The sequence below is a fragment of the Oryzias melastigma genome, linkage group LG19 (genome assembly GCF_002922805.2).
Source record: "Oryzias melastigma strain HK-1 linkage group LG19, ASM292280v2, whole genome shotgun sequence".
In the NCBI taxonomy this organism is placed as follows: domain Eukaryota; kingdom Metazoa; phylum Chordata; class Actinopteri; order Beloniformes; family Adrianichthyidae; genus Oryzias; species Oryzias melastigma.
The window spans coordinates 19,518,659-19,538,595 of record NC_050530.1 but is presented as its reverse complement, the minus strand read 5'-3'; the positions used below and the strand labels follow the sequence as shown (position 1 = coordinate 19,538,595).

The window sequence follows — 19,937 nt, the reverse complement described above, 5'->3', positions numbered from 1 at the left end:
AAAAAAAAAAAAGTGCCTGTATCCGTAATTTGGTATTAAATCTAAAGATAAATAATCTGGTTTGTTCAGTTTCAGCTGCTATGACAGTAGATGTTTTGTAAACTTGAATGTATTTTTCTTTTTTTCTCCCTTTGAATCAGTCAGAGCAGACGCTCGTTTCTTTGTCATATTCAGTTTGCCATAATAAAAATAATATAGGATGATTGTAAAGCCCCCCCCCCCTTTCATTTCTATTCAAATGATACCATTACTTCTCACAAAATCAAACATTTGTCTTTTATTGAGGCGGTTAAACATCACAGCAACTTTTAAAGTGTCATGTTTTGTATTTTTTATAAGATTACCTGCAAAGTATCACATGAAACTGATGGAGCACAGAACTTTAAAGTGCTTAAGAGTGTTGTAAAGTCAGCGATGGCACAGAGTGATTCCTCTCTGGCAAAGCTTAACCCGTTGGAACAAATGTGCAGTGAATAATTCAGGATTTGAGCGTGAGCGTGCTCCGGCGTGTTCTCACATGAAACATCGCGGCTGTCTGTCTGAGGACTCTCAGGTCGGCTCGTTCTGTCATCGGGAGGTGTTGTCTCACTGGTTTTCTCTTATCTGTCCACGCAGGATGTTGGTTCAGAGCGGCTGGAGCACACAGGCCCCGCCCACCTCGGCAGCACAGAGCAGGGCACTTGGAGAGGTCAAAACGGACAGCCAGTTAACGGCGTCCTCAGCAGGTATGGCTGGTAATGATTGTCTCATGGCGGTTCCCTGAAAGGCAGCCTGGGTTTCTGAGAAACACGAGCATCCGGGGGCGTGGCGTTCACCGCCATGAATGTGGGACGTTGGCAATAGTGGTTCTGCAGTGATAGGGTTGGTTTAAGTTTGTTCACATTTTACAGTCTAGAATTGCAGGTTTTGTTTTTCAACAATCCCACATTAGCTGGTTTGTTCAGTCCTGCACACAATGGACGTTCATGTCTATAATATTGACGTTTGTTTTCATATTTCCACATTAAATGCTTTACAGTTTGACCCTCTTTGACACTCCTTTAGATGAAGTGGTTTGTGTTGAGTAGGACCAGCGGTGAAACTCAGGGTCATGTTGGTACCGGTAGTGACTAGGAAGGACACAATTCACTTTAACCAATTTGGGACAAACCTCAATTTTTGCTTCATGGCTTTGTTTTGGTTTGATAAATGATTTTTGTGTTCGGAAACAACTAAAAATTAAAAAAAAAATCTTTGTGCTAATGAGCAAGAAACAGAAAAAGAATTTCCGTTGGCTCAAACTAAACCTGCCGTAAACAATACATACTAAATCTGTTTTAAATTTAGTTGGGCTGCCACAATTAGTCGACAAATTGACAACCAATCGACTTAAAATAATCGACAACTTATTTAATTGTACATAAGTCGTTACTTTATACTGTATGGAGTTGGAGTGTAGTAAAGTTGAAAGTTATAATGCAGTGTGCTAACTTTTTGGATTATTTTGGCACTTATTACGGTTTTTAAGGCTATTTTGGAGTTTAGCTAAATTTTAGCTACATGTTGACTGTTTTGGCTAACTTGTGCTGTTTTTTTCAGTTTTTTAGGCTAATTTGAGAGCTTAAGCGTTTTCAGCTTCAGCCTTTTTAGCTATTAATTTCAGCATCTTCAGCTATCAGCACTAGCATCTTCAGCAGACAAATTTAGCTTAGCATTATACTAGCATTATTGGAGATAATGCTATACATCTAATTTTTTGTTAGTTTAGAGCTAATGATGGTTGTGTGACGTCTGTTTTTGACATCCAGTTTGCCCATGACCCGATTAGTCAACTAATCTGAAAAAAAAATGGTGATTAGTCGACTATTAAATAATTTGCGGCGTCACTAAAATTCAGCACGAGTGTTTGACACTTTCAAAATAAACATACTGGTATTCAGCAGAGATGCACTGATTCACTTTCCTTATTATTGGGTTTAATGGTGTAGCATACAGTTTAGTTTTTGATGGAGGATTGTGACATCCCTCGTACCGATGTATTAGGGCTCTGATGCTCTGATCCGCGTGATCTGATCCTGAAAATCTGAGTATAAATATTTGCGTCGTCTAAGATCACTGATTCACGATTTTTTATAAATATACTAGAGTGTAGTAAAATATTGTTAGGAAAAATCTATTTATTGCTCTGAAATAGTGACCTGATGGTTAAGAGGGATGTGTACTACGCTCCAAAAAAAAAAAGAAAAACGTTGTCATGGCGATGAAATACCTTAATGTACACGTAGATGCAGCACTGCAGTGCAGAGTGAATGAAATAGAGCATATGTGACAGTACTTTTTCATACTGCAAGGTTTTGGGGAAAAAATTCACATTTTTAATCTTTTCAAGCACTATTCAGACACCGGAAGTGTTTCAAAAGTACTAGTTCATCCCCAGAATGAAATCCATCCGCTTGAGCTAAGGACTCTATTTCTGTGTGTGGCCCAACAGGATGGCAGAAGGTGCAGATGGCAAGCAGCAGCAGCTGACGCAGGACAGTACGTGCGTGGCCGCCCGCACGCGACCGCTGGTCAGCTGCAGACGGCGGCGGCTCATTCAGCCAAACGTGGTGCCCAATCTCAACGGGAAGGTGAGGCGTGGAATGAAACCAAAAATGTTCTGTTAGAAATTCAGAAAGTGGGTTTGCATCAGGAGGAATTCACTGTTGATTTTAACACATTCTGGAGAGCTGAGGTCAGAACTTTGCGTGGATTTCTCTCTCTATTCTGAAGAAATAATCTGATATGTATGTGAGGAAAATGTTGGCTAATCATCTTTTTTTGGAAACACTGATCAGTTTTTGGACATTTTAGTTAAAACACTTGATTTTTATTATTCATTTAATCCTTCAAAACCAGTTCCATAATGTAATAGTTTATTTTTACTAGTAGTAAACTTCAGACTTCAGAAAGGGAAGTTGTATATAAAACCAACCTGTGTGTCCACCACCAGAACCCGAAGAGCAGCTGCTTTCAGTGTAACTGCCGGGTCAACCCCAGCTGTGTCATGTGTGGTGGCTGGCCCACCCCCAGAGAGGACCCCCAGTTCGAGCTGCCCAACCTGGAGCGCCTGTCAAGGCTGGATCTTGGCATCCACCCCATCCTGTCCTTCCCCGACGGTCAGTGCCGCCCGGCTCTCCTGAAAGTTTACGCCACAGTTTCCTGCTTTGCATGTTGTGAGGGAAGCAGACGAGGAGTGGTCACGGAGCGAGGCTTCAGCAGGAACTTCTCGGCTGGCTGTTTGTTTTGTCTGTGCCGCTGTTTTTTTCTCTTAAATCCTGATTTGAAACACAAGATCTGAACACAGTCTTAGTGCTGTTTTTCTGGATTGGTTTCATTTCAATCACCATATGGAAACCTTCTAGGTTTAAAAAAAATCTTATATCTCCTTATACGTGTTCTGAATTGTTTTCCTTGTTGTTCTCAGACGTTAGTATAGGTCTGCGTCTGCAGCAGATCATGAAGAGCCAGTGGCAAACCAAATCACTGGAGAGAAGCAAACCACTGAAGAAGCTGTCCCTCAAACACAAGCTGTCCTCTTCCAAAGAGAAGCACAAGTTCACCAACTCGCTCATGGCAGTCAGTAAGTCCCGTCTCTATGACATCATCATCTGGACTTTTACTCCCAGTTATGACAGGAATAGATGGTTAGACTAGCGTCAACATTCTGTCATTTCTAAATGAACCGAAGCCTTCTGTGCACAGTGAGGATGTGGAAACAGAATCTGCTTTCTGGGAACCTCAAAGAGGAATCTTACCAGGAACGGCTTTCTCAATGGATTAACTCAGAGAGGAGAAAAGGCCGACTCCTCTATCGTCATTACAAAAAGTTCATACTTCATGTTGTTTTTTGTTTTTCTACGTTTAATATTATATCTCTTTATGAGCCCCCAAGACAGGGGTGTGACATAAGTTGGGGGTTCGTCCGGGATTAATTGTGATCTTGTGATAGGTATTATTGGTTGTTTTTGTGTAGTTTGAGTTTTTCTTTAACTGTAATTACTGGGAATGTGAAAATCAAAGTAACAAGCAACTGTTAATACTTAAAATTTAATTCACTTGTTTAATTTCTCCAAATATGGAGCCAAAACAAAACCATCAAAGTCAAGACATTATCATTTACTCTCAGAATAAAACTGTCAACTTAACAACCAAAAAAGCCCAACACACAGGCAGACCCCAAAGTCAAATACCAAAATCACAATTCATTTTTTTATCCCGGACGAGCCCCCAATATGTCTTAACCCCCTGTCTAGGGGCTTGTACAAGGATGTAAGATAAAGGTAGAAAAAAAAAATTAAATACCACAACAACTCACAAAAAACCTAGACTGAAAATAAGCTGAGATTTTATTTAAAGAAATACAAAGACCAAATCCTCCAACAAAAGGAAACAAAGAGGGTTCCAACAGATGTTGTGACCATATTTGAATCCTGAGCTGGAGGTCTTTGTCCAATCAGGCGCTACAGACTAATTTTGGCACCAATCTGCAAATGAAAGTAGGGGGGGTTGACAAACAAAATAAAGTTACAGCCTCAGCTGTAAAGATCTGCTGATGTGATGCCATCTGTAAAGAGAATATTATGAAGCTACAGGTTGAAGAATCCAAATGTGATTGCAGGACTGGGTCACTATAAAAACCGTGCTGAGAAGCAGAGGAGCGTGGACAGCAACACGGCAGGCAGCAGCGGCGGCGGCTTGCTGGCTGCAGCCCGGCTGGAGGGCCAGGCCGGGTGTAAGACGGAGCGGCTGCACACCCTCTCCACCCCGTTAGGACCCTACGACAAGAACTACAGCCGCAAGAGACTACGAGAGCATTCTCTGGAGCGGACCGACTGTGAGTGTGGCGGATCGGTGGTGATCTGATGTGAGATTCTTGATGCAGCAGCTTGAATCTGCCCGTCTCCTTCCCTCCAGCCTCACCCAAACTTTACATGGACTTGAGCAACCCCTGCACAACACTGGCCAACATGCACTCGTCCCTCCAGAGTCCACTGACACGGCAGCTCTCCACGTCCTCGGAGAACTCCGCGCCGCTGGGCGCCGGCGGCCAGAGCGTCTCCATCACGCCTGTAAGAACACGCCTGACCACATCTCACAAAAAAAAAAGTTTATAGGATTTAGATCAATAAACTAATTCTATTCAGCTGCAGGTGTTTAGTTTCTCACATTTTGATCACATGAATATTTTTAATACAGCTGCAGCAAAGCATTTTGGGAAACAAACTAGTTTGCCATCTTACAGCCTGTTGATGGTGAAAAGCTTAGTGAGGATGACTGAGGCGTGATCAGTGCGGCACTTTTAGCCAAAATAAGACGGCTTGTGGTTTTGGTGCCACTTGAAACGCCGCCGACGTGTTTTTGTATCCTTTGAACTTCAGTTTGATCTCATCACACAGCATGGGAAGATCAAATCTCTGTTCTGAAAACACAAGTTCAGATACTTTTGTTTTTATGGCTAAGCTTTATTTTGGAAAACTGATCTGTTACTTGAGTTAGATCTCAGATGTTGATGGTCTTTTTCTGGCTCTTTGGCTTTAAAAAAAATGCTAACAGTTTGAATAAATGTAAAATATATATATATATATATATATATATATATATATATATATATATATATTCTAATTTATACTCCAGAATAGCATCTAGTTATTTTCTAATGATTGAAAATGTTATGTTTAACTTTTTACATATTTTATTCGAGTAAATCTGCTGCAGCAGAATGTATTTTATTTTGAAAGGAACTTGCTGTTGTTAAAAGGAAATTAGTTTAAATTGTTTTTTGCATAGAAAATCTGACACTTTTCTAATTCAATGACTATTTTAAAGCTATATTGATAAACGAATGGTTTAATGGCCACATAAACATAAATTACATGTATTTTACTCTAAGGTTTAGTGGGACTTCCTGTCTGTAAGAAACTGGACCAAATGACTCTTATTTTTCTATAGGACAACAATATAGAATATAGAACCCGTGTAGCGACTCGGATCTTAAATCCTTCATGGCGCGTGGGTTCGGGTTTCTACTGTACGCGCTCACACGGTGAAGGTTTCAGGCCGGATGATGCATCTGAAAGTCAGAATCTCTTGATCTTAATGTTTGTGGTGAAAAAACAAACGAAAGGAAACTGAAACTTTGCTCACAGCTTTTATTTATCTTGTTTTTGTGGTTGAATCAGAGATGTCAGGAAGCAGCAACCCTGCAGCTGCTGCTGCTTTGTTCTGCATGAAAACACGACTCAAAGAACTTCATTTGCATCATTTTAATTAAAAGTTTAGCTACTATTAGACTGTAGAAGTTGAGTGGAATCTTTATCCACATGAATGATCAAAAACTGAGATCCGATAGTTTCATTGTCAGGTTTTTAGAATAATCCCTCCACCGCTTTTGTTCCCCAGCAGCAGCCAATCAAGAGGCGGCGTGGAGAGAGCTCCTTCGACATCAACAACATCGTAATCCCCATGTCTGTGGCCGCCACCACCAGGGTGGAGAAGCTGCAGTACAAAGAGATTCTCACACCCAGGTAGACCACGCCCCCTTTTCTGCTGCTCCTTCCATCCAATTTTTTTTATTTAGCCCCAATTCTCATTCTTGTCTCTTGTTTTGTCAGCTGGCGTTCGGCGGATATTTTCTCACAATCCATAACTGAAGAGGAGAACGAGCGCGAGGTAAAGAATTTTTCCGTTTGGCACCTCGCTGATTCTTAGATTGATTGAAGTTACATTTTAATATTCCGCATTTAAAGACCCACTCACATGAAAACTGTGTTTTTAATGTGTTTTTTTTCTGATTCATATTAAGAAAATTAAGCTAAAATTATTGGGAATCCAAAAAATTCACTGGGCCGGCCACATGCTCCCTGCTCCACTTCATTCGGATGCATCCGTGCAGAATCTCAGTGATCGTGACATTTTAGACACGTGCGCTCACGGGGACTCTGGCTCTAATCACTGAGAAACTCTCTGCATGCAAGTGAGAAATGACTTTTGACAATTGGGGGCGGAGACAGAGGGCTTTCTTCTGATTGGTTTATTGAAAATCTCCTTCAAACTACAACGGATAAGTTGAATGTTTTTATTGTTACTGTTAACAAGATCCTAGAAAGATTCATCACTGGCCTTGTAAAAAATCACGCTAAATCTGCAGTGTATTTGAGAACTTCTCAAAAAATCTTTAGTTTTCTCCAGTTTATTTGAGTTTTGATGAAGAAATCACACCGGCTCCAAAATATCCTGACTATCACGGAGGATAATTATCATCCAGACCAGGTGTTTATTATATATGAAACCGGCAAATTCTGCAGAGGTGAGCTCTGATGGAGGATACGTCTGTTTTTTAAGGCACAGAGAAGACAGAGTGAAAGTTTGTGTAAAGTACAGAGTCTGTTCTGGATTAAAAAAAAACCTCTGTATGCTGAGCAATACTCCAATGTTCTTTAATAACTGTTTACTAAGTATGATCAGAAGTGTTTTTGATGAATACGGTTCTGTAAGAGGATGATGGACAAGACGTCATCGTCCTCAAAATAAACCAATCAGAAGAAAGCCACTGCAGTCCTCTGTCTCCGCCCCCAATTCCCCAATTGTCAAGTTTTTTACCTCGTAAGCAGAAAGATGCCATTGAGCAGAACCAGAGTCTGCTCGAGCGTTCATGACCAAGGACCGAGGACTTCTTCTGCTTACAGAGGATTAAACACGAACGCAGGAGCAGAAAAAGTTTGAGGGGGTCTGAAATGTCCTCTCAGGGGTCTGAAATGTCCTCTCAGGGGTCTGAATGTCCTCTCAGGGGTCTGAAATGTCCTCTCAGGGGTCTGAATGTCCTCTCAGGAACGTTTCATATGTGCGTCTACATGTCTTATTTCCAAGAGAATCTGGCTACAGAGAAAAGAATATGGCGCCAAATAATTAATAGCTGGAAGCCCCTCCCCCTGCCGGAGCCGGACGCAAAAACAACAGTTTTTCGCTTTTGACATATTTTCCCGTTTTTTTCTCTCTTTTGTCAGCCCTTTTTGTCATTTTTTTCCCTCCTCTGTGACTCTGTCACAGAAAAAAAGCATTTTGCCGGCTTTTTCTCCAGAGGCAAACGGGTGAAGTTCTACATATTTGAACATTTGTTAGTATTGACTTGAAAGAAATGAAACGATTAACGTTCTCTGTCCCGTTTGAAGCCCATCTTGAACTCTTAACTCCCAGACAGCTACAGTTTATTCACGTTTAAAAGCTTCAAATCTGATGGTTCTGAAAAGGTTTTAAAATATCCTTTTAAAAGGGTTTCTTAAAGTCTAGGAAATTTCTATTTCCTCTTCCGGCTACAGATTGATTCTGGCGCCATCTTGTGTGTGAACAGAGGCCCCTCCTTATTTCTGCGTTGAGTTTGACTAATAAATACCGCCGTTTGAGGCGCTGTGAATGAGCAGCTGCTCAATCTGATCTGACGCCACGCTGTCTGCAGGTGGAGGACCTCTCGGATGCGGCCTTCATCCAGCTCCATCAGCCCTACGAGGACCAGGAGCGCAGCCGCTGGACCTGGATGGCGCTGGCTCCTGCTAAAAGGAGGGGCAGCAGGTGAGGAACCCCCCACCTGTGTTTTATTTATGCTAGACAGGAATTTTCCTGATGTTGGTTCCCCTCAGGTCGTACAAGTCTGTGGACGGGCGCACCACCCCGCTGCTGTGTGGCACCAACCCCCCCACGCCCCAGCCTGCATCCCCAGACCCCGGGCCGTACCCCCTGCTCCACGACTACAGTCACGTGCCGTCGCCCATGAGTCCGCCCAGCCCCGACACGTCCTCCAACCCCCAGACCCCGTGCTCCAGGGACTCCCACCGGCTGCTGTCCAACGAGGACACGCGGTGCTCCACGCCAGATTTCACCTTTGAAGAGCGGGTACGTGTTCGGCGCTCTGACGAAAGAAACGGAGAGGCTTTACCGCGTTCACCAGACCCGGTCTGAAACCTCCTCAAAAGCTTTTTCCTTAATCGCTCAGTGATAGTTTGGATGAAAGCTGGGAATCACTGCGAGAGAAAACAAAGATCGGAGCTTTCTCCGTCAAACTAGGCCACCTCAGAAATCCTCGCGAGTTTGTTCACAAGAGTTTCCTGCTGTCTGCTTCATCCTCCTGCACTCGTTCACCTCGCTGTCAGAACGTCGTCAATCCTCTGATCTGCTTTTGTTTTCCTCCACTTTTGATGTTTTCCTTTACGGAGGCTTAAGAATAAAAGTTAGAACTCGAGCAAAGTGAGAATTTGAGTCTCAGTAGTTGAAATGGAGCCAATTCTCAGGTTGTTGGTTAAGACTGGAACCAGAATAGAGTCCTTACATAAATGTGATCTGAATTCATGATCTATATCAGTTTAGTAAAAACAGACCTCAGGCAGTTATTTAAGTATATAAACTTAACTCACCAAATGAATTACCGTCATTGAACGCAAATAAACCTTCAAAATAAAGGGTCAGTGAAGGTTCTCATTTTCAAAGTAAAGCTATCGAGTGTTTTTGGTGGATTTAAAACAAAAGACTTTCATGACAAAACTAGTGGAGTGTTTATCTGATATAATAAGCCTAAAATACAAACTGTTGAGCAGAGTAAGAATAAATGAAATATCCGATACTGATTGATCGAGTCATCAACCTCATGATCAGGACCGATTTTTGATCACATGATCAGATCAGGACATCCCTTGTAATAAATACCAATTATTTCATTCAAAATCTGCGGGGGGTTTTCTATTTTGTTAATAGAGAAATGTATAAATGATGGTATAAATTAAGTTTTATATTTATATAGATTAAATAATGAAAATTGTGGTTTGATCTATGAGTGTCACAGCCCTATAGTTGATGTTCTGTCCTGCTAGACACCTGAAAGTTCTAGATCATTTTAATTCAGGTGCCACATTCATCCCTTCTGATCTGAAGTGGACCGGACCAGAAACATAACAGCAAAATAACCTCTGGTCAACTTATCCGCAGCTTTGTGCTTGTTTTAGTTTTTTTCTCAGTTGGTTAAAGTGCCTCAAACAACTTAGTAGCCTAATCACATATTATTAAATTGTTTCTTGATTTCTTGTTTTGTTTCCTTTGCTCCCCCTAGTGGAGGAATTGCACATTGCTGTCATTTCTGTAAAGAACCAGAACTCGCCACAGGAATGAGCTAAAAACTTGCTCTTTTTTGTTAAACATAATCATTTTGAGACTGGAATAAACCATCTGTTGGGTTTGACCCCCCTGTTCTAGATCAACCCCTAAATGTGTCCAGCAGGTCTAATTATAGGTCCAATCACTTTCCTCCTACATTATTCTGATTACATCATCTCTGAAATATTAAAACAGTTTTAAATGTAAGAGAATTATTCATTTGTTACATTTTCATGTTTTCCATCAGACGGTGGCGCCATGGGAGCGCCGCGGCTTCCCCCTGCCAGAAGACCCGGCGCCGGAGCCCGAGGCGGAGACTGACCACATCAGGCCCCGAATGCGCAGCATCTCAGGTTGCCGAGCAACAGCCTACGGCCGTCTGGACTCGGACGACATGGAGCTGCTGTGCGACGACGACAGCGGCTTCAAGCAGCGGGCCTCCACCCACCGATGAGCGCCGGACTGACGGAGGTGGCCCCGCCTCCTCCTCCTCCTCCCCCACACAGCTCCTCTCTGGCATTAACAAGCAGAACCTCAAAGCAGAATAAGATATATATATATATAATGGGTTCCTGTTGTTTGATATTCAAACATCAGTCTAATACTTTTCACAGTTTTTAGTGAACATTATGAAGATAGAAGCCTTTCCCCACACTTGTTTTTGTCACAGAAAAAATATAAATGTAAAAAAAAAAGTATAAAACAACACATTACAAAAAATAAGTTCTGTAGTAAGCTAAACAATGTACATGGGGGGGGCTTAGTGGTGTTTCATATGTCGCGTGTACATTTGTAGCGCACTATGTAGCGGACTCCTCAAACATATGGCCAAAGGGTGTTTTCTATTGACTAGTTTGCTTGTAATTCCCATGTACATTTTTAGTGGAGTGACGAATAACAAAAGAAAAAAAAGCCCCCACCTCTCCCTCCACCTCCCTTCAAATAAACAGGTACATTTTGAAATCGGGTCCCCCCCGTTCCCGTCGCCTAAAATCACCAGAGCACTTCCCTCCCCCCACACAGTCCAGCCTAGTTTAGCGGTTTTGCTTTCTTTCTGTTCTGCATTCCTGACTCGTTCTGTTTGTCGTTTTGTCGTTTTCCAGAGTAACACAATCGTCGATCATTCCGGTAGTATCTTCGCAGCTCAAATGAGCGGGGTGTGTTTTTTTGGTTTTCTTTTTTCTTTGAGCACTTGTTCGTCAGAAAGGTGCTGCACGTTGGGGAGTGGGGGCGGAGCTAATGTTAGTCTCATGACTGCAGCTCCGCCCCCTGTTCAAACAGATGTAGCAGCAGCCGCCCCAAGCTCAGGTTCTTCAAGGGAATGTTTTCTTTGGTCCTCCCGATCCGAACCGGATTCTGTTCGCCCCCCCTCACGGCCGCCATATAACCAACCACCCCCCTCCCCCGTCTTCAGTAACTAATTGCTATGCAAAATAGAAAAGGAAAAAAAAACTGGTTGTTTTCATTTTTCACCTCCTTTTTATGTCACAGCTGTTAAGTCACTGTTTTCTTTTCTTTTTTTTTTTAGTAAAGCAAGATGTCAATGTACCTGTTTGATTGTTGCAGCAGTTAACCTAATCAAAACGCAGAATCGTTCTTTCGTTTTTGTAAATAGTACCATTAAAACATTTATGTTTAACTTGGACCCGCCGCTCCCGTCTGTCATTCATCCACACACAACAATTGACTTCATAGCATTTATTTCAAATACACATATACAGCAACGAGAATCATAATCAGTTATTGATCAAATGCACAATGACGACAGCCACATTTCCACAACTGTACAGCGTCAGAAATAAGGAGGGCGACGAGTCCTGGAGCTGCCGCCCCGTTTCAGTCCTGCATTCAGACGAGCGAGGTCTACTGCAAATAAAACAAAAGAACCCCTGCATGCAGATTATGTGACAAAAAACACCCAGAGTTCAACCAGACGTGGATATTGGCGTCCTTTCCGTGAGTCTAGCCCAGTGTGAACTCCATCTTCAGGACGCATGAGATCAGTGCATGCAAGAAGCACTTCTGAACTAAAGACCTACCGGAGTTCGGTCTGTGTGGCCCAAAGTAGGCGGGAACATCTACGTTTGAGGTGTTTTGCAGGAGGGAGAATTTAGAGCATGCATTTATTTTGAAAGTCCCGTCAGCTGCGGAGAATGACGCGCTCTTATTTTTGCGGAACAAGGTGGTGCATTCAGGGACTTTATACACGCGTGGAAGAAAAAGCTCTAGTGCTGTACAACTTTCCTCCATCTCTGCTCGAATACTTTTTTTTTTTTTCCCATGCTGCAACTTTTCTATCCTTAAAGTGATGCTTTAGCTTCAAAGGCAGTAAAGGAATCCTTGATTTCCTGTTGCAACCTCTCTTGTTTAGGATCTTTCATAACTAATAAACAATATTTTATCTATCCTTAGTGCGTATGGCAGTTTGAATACTGTAATCAGCGACGAGCACAACCCATGGACTCAGAAATGACACTTGTAGCAAGCGGTAGCACATTTACAATGAGAGCAGTAAAAAAAAAAACACTAATAACAGTAGCAGGCACAATACAAATGTCTGTTTTTTTCATATCAAATACTTGTCATATATCCACAGAAGATTATAAAACTGTGCCCAACACAAAACAAAGTTTCCTAGTCTAGCTGTTTCTGTTGGAGGCAAAAAATTCAGCTGCTGAGAAGGCGTTTCCTTCATGTCAAAGCCAGCGAACGTGTCAAAAAAGCTTCTGATCAAGTTATTTTTCAAGTCTTAACTAGTTCGGTTCAGACAGACAAACTTCAGGTTATTACTCGAAGTATCAACTCTCAGGAGTTTCATTCAGAGCCAACGTGGACTCACGTCTGTCTGTGGATGGGACTACAACAGAACTGAAGCCACGCCCACCAGACCTCCACCAGAACAAGTATGAGTCAAGTCCCCTAGCTGAGAGGCCAGATCGAGTCTAGTGTCCCTGAGGTAGTCCAGGTCACGTCTTAAAAGCACCGGTCCAAGTCGGAGATCAAGTCTGTCGACTGAGTTTTAAATTCCTGAATAACTATATGAAAGACCTGACCCAAGCCTCAAATCTCTAAAGCACCAGTCCAAGTCAGAGCTTAAGTGACTAGATTTAATCCTCAATAACTAAATAAAACCTGTAATCTAAGTCGAGTCCTGATTTTATTTTAGAACAAGTCTTTACTCCCAGATAACTATACAAGACCAAGTCAGTCAAGTCTCAAGTCTTAAAAGCACCGGTCCAAGTCACAACTTAAGTTTATTGATGACAAGTCTTTACTCCTAAATTACTATGCAAAACTGAACTGACCCAAGTCCAAGTCAGTGCTTTAGTCCCTTTACTACAAGTCTAAACTCCTACATAAGTACTTGAAGGATCTCCCTGTGGCTCGGGTTCGAATCAGTCCTTGAAGCACTAGTCCATGACGGAGATTTTGTCCTTTTGGTACAAGTCTTTAACATTTAGAAAGACCTGACTCAGTCAAGTTTCAAGTCTTAAAAGGAGCATTCCAAGTCAGAGATTAGGTGTCATTGAGTAAAAGTCTATTCATCAATAACTATATAAGACCTAACTGAACCAAAACAAGTCTCAAGTCTTAGAAGGACCGGTCCAAGTCAGAGCTTTAGTCCTTTTACTACAAGTCTAAACTCCTACATAACTTCAGAAAAACATCTTAAAAGCACCAGTCCAAGTCAAGGTCTGACGTCTCTGAGCTGGAGTCCAAGATTATTTCTCTCAATGACAAGTCTCTAGTCTCTGCATGTCAGGTAAGCACAGCACAAGTCCCAGGTCCTGACTCGTAGAAGATGTTTCTGTGGTAACTTTGGTACCTGAAGAGAGACTAGATATGCTTAGTTCTTCCTTGGTGGTCACAAGTATGTTGCAGCACAAACGAGTTTGCCCGAGTGTCGAGTCACTTTAGCATTTGTGGGATTAGAACCAGCACCTAACATTACTTATATATATTTTAAAAAAAGTTTTTTTTTTTTACTTAATAAATTATTTTTGGGTCAAAGTTGTTCTCATATTGGGGCGTGGCTTTTTGTTTGACCTGAGGAACCAATGACATGTCTGGGGTGGGGTTTGCTCCGCCCATATGCCTTATTTTGGAAAGCAGGGCTGCTGGGCTGAATTCAAACCAATTAAATCCATTTTATATCAGTGTTTCTGTACACGTGGAAGCTCAGGGAGAATCTGAGATGTGGAGCTCGGATCTCCTCGCTGGCTTTGACACGGACGGCGGCTCTCCTCAGCCGGCTGTTTTTTTTTCCCCCGTCAGCCCCCGCAGCTGGAGGCGCGGCACGTCGCGACGACACGAAGCAAAGACAGCACTGAGGTCCAAGAAGCCTTTTCCTGCCTCCACTCAAATTTTTTCTGTTTTTTCCTAAAAGCGGTTTGACCCTGTGACGGTTCCCTCACTACACATTCTGCATTCTCCTGCGTTTTAAAAGAGGAAAAAAGGAAAAGCGGGAGCAGAAACCCATCGAAAGGTGAGATCTTTAAGGGCCGACAGTCAGGAGTTGTAGGTAGCGGGACGTGTGCCGAGGTCAAATCACGTCTTCACGAGGATTTGGTTCTGCTGGGGTGCCGTACGTCTTAGAGGGTCACCACAGAAAATGAGCACACAGACAAATCAAAGACATTTGGCCTACTTGTTACATTTTTAGGACCTCTAAGCCTCGAGAACAGCTCTGAAGGTTAGCGGAGGATAACCAGTGAAGATGGGCGGCTAAAAAAAAGTCCTGTGAGAGTTAGGAGGAAGGCATAAGAACTCCTCTACGCGGCGGACGCGTTCACAAGCCCTGCTTGGCCAGCGAGGCGGACACCTGGTCGGCCAGCGTGGAGAGCTGCGGAGAGTCCGCCATGTTGATGCTGCCTGAGGAGGACACGGTGCTGAGCTGGTGGTCGGAGTCTTCCAAAGACACGATCTCGGCGCCGTGGTCGGTGCGGGCCTTGGCCGTCTCACGGAAGGTCAGCTTGTGGGACTCGATCTGCGTGGAGATCAGAGGAGATCAGTTTGGCGAGCAGGCGGTTGCTGGTTGTTGATCTTCTCCACATCAGGAGCGAGCGTGAACACGTTCCTGATGTGGGCGGGGCAAGATAAGGCGAGAGTTTGCCAGGATGGTTCAGGCTCCAACCCATCTGTTCAAAGTGTAACGACAGAAAACAGAGGAAAGACTGGAGCTTCATGGAAGAACCAGGAGCCAAACATCAGCAAAAACACAAACGATCTTGTTTTTGTTTAATGTTGAGATCAGAAAAGGCTCAAAGATTATGATGGTAGGGTGGCCTTTTTCCTGGAGGAGTAAAAGTCTGCATGTGGGTTTGATAATATTGATTTTATGTTAAAAAAAACTATTTTACATTGTTATTCTCAACCAAAACATGAATAAATGAACCGGGAATGGATTAAAAAAATTTAACTAATTAATAGCAAACCTGGAAAAAATTAATTGCGATTAATAACTATCAAGTTTTTTAATGTCTCAGTATTGACTTCATTCTCAGTATTGAATAATCACAAATGAAATCACGCACAAAACTCCACATTTAGAACATTTATTTTCAATTACTGCTGTCAATCAATTACAAAAAGAAAATTTGATTAATCGCACTTTTGTGTTGGGATTAATCACGATTAATTGCAATGTTTTACCAGGTAAAATTTATTTGAACAATATGGCACCGGACAATGGATCAAATAGTTTGCTTTTGTGAAAAGGTTATCTAGACCACAAAAATAACAAGAATAAAGTACTAAAAACTGAATATTTATTTCTTTTGTAGGTGACCATGGGATAAGCAGGATAATACCAGATGAAATGTTTAAACGCCGTGGAAGACAGAACCACGGAGTTAAAGTAAAGGACTGTTTCTGTGATTAATTTGCGTTAAAACATATTAACGTGTTAATTCTTTTGGATTAATCGCGTGCTTTAATGCATTAATGTTCACAGCCTTACAATGAATATATAGATATATAACTATATTGTCATATTTATCAAAATTACAGACTATTTCTGAAATAAAAAAGTGTTTTTGAAAATGTAATTGTCTTTATTTACATTTTTATAAATACATTTAATTTATTTTAATTTAAATATGTTAGGCATTAAATACATATATTCAAAATACTGTTTTAAAAATATTTGATATTTTATATTGATTTTAGAAAAACATTTTAAGAAAAAAAATTCTAAAAAAAAAAGTAATAAATATTTATTTATATTTTAGTCCTAAAAAAAACAACAAAAATCAGTTTCCTGATTCCAAAACAATGTCTAACTTTAAAAAAAAATCCCACAGTTTGAACCATCAGGACGCTGAAAGATCGTCTGCTTTTGTTTTTTTTTTGTTTTTCTCAATTTATTCTTTTTTTTCTTCATTATTCTTTCCTACTTTTGGTTGCTGACAGTTACAATAAAGTCTTTTGACTCTAGAAGAGGCTAAGAAGTCCTCCCAAAGGTGAAAGGTCACGGTGACCTCACAGTCGACCCCAGCTGCCTCAGTGATGAAAGGGGTTAAATGCTACAGAGGTCTCCAGAGACAAATCTGTCGGCTGCACGTGTGGATTCATGCTAATTGCCGTGCACAGCATGTGCAGCAGCATGTGCTGACAGCGTGCACACAATGCTTCACAACCACGTGGCTCTGCTGTCAAAGGGTCCAGATCAGAAATGACTGAAGGACCTGCTGGAATAACAGATCTGCTCGACTTTTGTTTCTTTTTTAATATGTCAGAATGTAAAAACAGTATCCAACATTTCTGTTCTTATTTAAAACACAGCCCAAAATAAGCTAAATTTTTTTACTGGAGTTTACTTTGAAAAATTTAAATTTTAAATAAGGATTTAAAAGTTTTGAAACAAAAAGTATAAATGTGTCAATAAATGCAAATTTTAGATGATTTTTGCAAGAAATCTTAATCACTAAAGGAGCCTGGAGCTCCCTCTGGTGGACAAATAGTGTAAGTGCAGAATAGTGGAAAAGCTGCTGGATATTTTTTTATTCTTTTACTTTTATTACTGCTGAAGCATAAAGTGCTAGTATGTTTAAAAATACAGATATATATTTTAACCCACCTATAGAGAGAAGATAGTGACGAAATGCATCTGTTAAAAAAATTTTTATAAGCTTTTATCACTAAGGAATCAGGCTGTTGGAGATCGGTCCAGCAGCTTTCAGATGCAGCTGAACGCAGCCTGCAGATACTTACGGGAGTCCTCAATCTTTATGAGGGGGTGCGTCAGGATGGGTGTGATGGGTGCTGAAGGGACAGTCTGAGGTGACTGAGGGGGGGTGGTGACGGGGGAGGGGATGGAGAAGCTGTCTGAGACGCTCCCCTCTGCGTCCTTCTCCCTCTACAGAGGAAGGCCCGCCAATGACAAGAAGGCATGCAACGGAAACACAGGATGGTTTCAACACAAAGGGAAAACGCAACACAACATGTGAGCAATGACAACTGCAAATTAAGAAAACATTCACAAACAATAATAAAGCAGGATGGAAAAAATGAAAAAAAAAAACAGATGAAAGATAACAGAAATCAAATAAAACTTCAAAATGAAATGAAAGGTAGGAATTGTCATTAATTGTCATATATTATATGTTTGTAAATTAAAATTATTTTTCTTTTTTTTTTCATCCCCAATTGTTAATAATGTTGGATTTCTGCTCTTCATAAAAATACAAATTAATTTACAAAATTTAATTTTAAAGTTTAAAGGCAGTGCTCTTATTTTGAAATAAAGCAAATTCACAAAAAACAATTTCATATATTTAAAGCCTTTTGAGCCTAAAAATGTGTTTTAAATACTGAAAGAAATACATTCCTAAGACTTTTGCAGTATTTTCCCTTAAAAATACAACAAATTTCAAAATAAAAGCTCAGTTGAGCTGCAGCTAAACTAGTTTTTCTAGAAATTGTAGACTGCAGTCTCTGAAATATAAAAATGTCAATAAATATTAAGAATAGAGGTTACTTTTTAAAGGTTGACGCATATAAATAAAATCCAAACTGATCAACCAATCACATTTGAGGAAAAAAACCTTCCATGTTTTTCTAACTGAGAGCAGTTTATGAAACTTTATGGACTCTGAGATTAGATTAAAAATCTGTATATGCAGACATCAATGCAGATGCAAAAAAAAAACAATTAAATTGTTCAAAATATTTTTTTACCTTTAACATGCCAATTATTTAAGTTTTTCCTTCAAACGTCCATAATAATATTAATTTAGAAAATAGGAATTCTTGTTCAGATTCCATTTTTAAAGCTAAAATTAAATACATAAAAATGTATTGAGTATTTTCATTTATGAACTATTTTTCTTACAAAAATGTCAAATTAATTGAAATTATTTGTATACTTTTAAGTCTGTTTGGCTCTGTTTATTATAAAAAATAAACGTTTTATGCAGCTTTCTGGCTCAATAGTTTGGAAGAACGATGTACAGCATTTATAAGATTTAACTTATTTATGAAATAGATAAAAAGAATCTAAAAGAGCTTAAAGTGGGCTTTCTCCTGCTGAGTTTGAGGCAGAGAGACGTCAGTAACAGAGCAGCTGATGGCTTCAGTGGCGATTTTACCCGTTTAGCCCCGCCTCCAGGAACGTGTTTGATGTTGTCCAGGGAGCCGATTTTCGACTGAACCTTAAACTCCAGCTTCTCGTTTTTAATCTCAATGTTTCCACCACCTGAAACAGAAGAGAGGAGAGCGCCACCGTCACTAACAGTGGAATTACTGTGTGATTACATCTTCACTTCCTGGTAAGTCTGTTGCCTTCATGTAGCGACTTGTTTAATGCTTTCTTCAGCAATCTTTAAAATCTTTAAGATCAAAGTGCAGCTTCTCACATTGCAGATGATCAAAACAAAAAAACACACAAATGACTCGTGGAGTTTTCCTTAAATAAATCTTTTAGTTTCATAAATCTGTATCTTTTTGGAGGATTTTTTTTAATGACATTCAACACTCTGACTGAATTATACCAAGCAGACCACTAGGGGGCGGTCCAACGCTTTCTCAGCTTTCATCCGGTGAAATGAGTAAGTATGCTGTCTAAGATGAGTTACACAACTAACCTGTGATTCATTTAGATGACTAAAGGGTCTATGTTTCGTGGGCGAAACAACAACACACTCCTGAGGTTAACTCTACGGTGATGTCATGAAATGGGCGGCACCCTCAAGGGGCGAAAGGCGGAGCCTCAGAGACTGAGTCGTCTTACTTCCAGGAAAAAAAAATTGCATTTGCGGAAATACGTTTGATTGCAGTTTTGCAGAAGGTGGTTTCTTTAATTGCTTCATTGCATAACTTTTAGCAGAAGACACTGAAGTTTATCATAAGTTGCTGAAGAAATTGCAGAAATCAGCAATGTTGTCAATAAATGGTAAAATCTTTTTGGCTTGCAGAAGAGGTAATTGCTGCTGAAAAAAGAAATTTGCAGAAGTGATTACAGAAATAAGTAAAATTATCAATGAATGGAAGGAATATGTTGGATTGTGAAAATCTATTTTTTGCAGAAAAATCAAATCACTATTTGAAAAAAGAATTGTTGAAGAAAGCAATACTGGCAGTGCATACATTGCACAAAAACAGAAATTGAAAAACACACAAGTGTACTGAAAAATCCAGGTTAGTTGAAAACCATAAGAATTGAGACTTAAAAGAAGAGAGACTTGTAAAATTTCAGTGGTAAAGAACCCTGAAAAATGCCTAAAATGGTGTAAATTCAAACAAATTCAAATTGATAGGGCTTTACAGTCCTCAAACCACAA

General features: G+C 40.6%; 2 protein-coding genes across 26 annotated transcripts in view; one reads left to right on the top strand and one right to left on the bottom strand.

Annotated features, from left to right (window-relative positions):
• Positions 1 to 11,803, top strand: part of LOC112154424 (KAT8 regulatory NSL complex subunit 1) — a 39,739-nt gene extending 27,936 nt beyond the window's left edge. For 3 of the 4 annotated variants that reach the window (XM_024285330.2, XM_024285332.2, XM_024285329.2), the window contains 11 exons: positions 616 to 725; positions 2,471 to 2,609; positions 2,972 to 3,137; positions 3,446 to 3,601; positions 4,640 to 4,855; positions 4,936 to 5,090; positions 6,421 to 6,545; positions 6,633 to 6,690; positions 8,474 to 8,586; positions 8,655 to 8,907; positions 10,406 to 11,803. In XM_024285330.2, the coding sequence (XP_024141098.1) occupies positions 616 to 725; positions 2,471 to 2,609; positions 2,972 to 3,137; positions 3,446 to 3,601; positions 4,640 to 4,855; positions 4,936 to 5,090; positions 6,421 to 6,545; positions 6,633 to 6,690; positions 8,474 to 8,586; positions 8,655 to 8,907; positions 10,406 to 10,612 (1,698 nt within the window). In that variant the 3' untranslated portion in view covers positions 10,613 to 11,803. The remainder of the gene's footprint in view (positions 1 to 615; positions 726 to 2,470; positions 2,610 to 2,971; positions 3,138 to 3,445; positions 3,602 to 4,639; positions 4,856 to 4,935; positions 5,091 to 6,420; positions 6,546 to 6,632; positions 6,691 to 8,473; positions 8,587 to 8,654; positions 8,908 to 10,405) is intronic. The other variant, XM_024285333.2, reaches the window with a different exon arrangement.
• A 38-nt stretch (positions 11,804 to 11,841) lies between these two features.
• LOC112154425 (microtubule-associated protein tau) overlaps positions 11,842 to 19,937 on the bottom strand; it is a 46,648-nt gene continuing 38,552 nt past the window's right edge. For 21 of the 22 annotated variants that reach the window (XM_024285335.2, XM_036217121.1, XM_024285334.2 and 18 more), the window contains 2 exons: positions 18,747 to 18,853; positions 11,842 to 15,145 (listed from right to left, as the gene is read on the bottom strand). In XM_024285335.2, the coding sequence (XP_024141103.1) occupies positions 14,948 to 15,145; positions 18,747 to 18,853 (305 nt within the window). In that variant the 3' untranslated portion in view covers positions 11,842 to 14,947. Of the gene's footprint in view, positions 15,146 to 17,370; positions 17,516 to 18,746; positions 18,854 to 19,937 lie in introns of all 22 variants that reach the window. The other variant, XM_036217117.1, reaches the window with a different exon arrangement.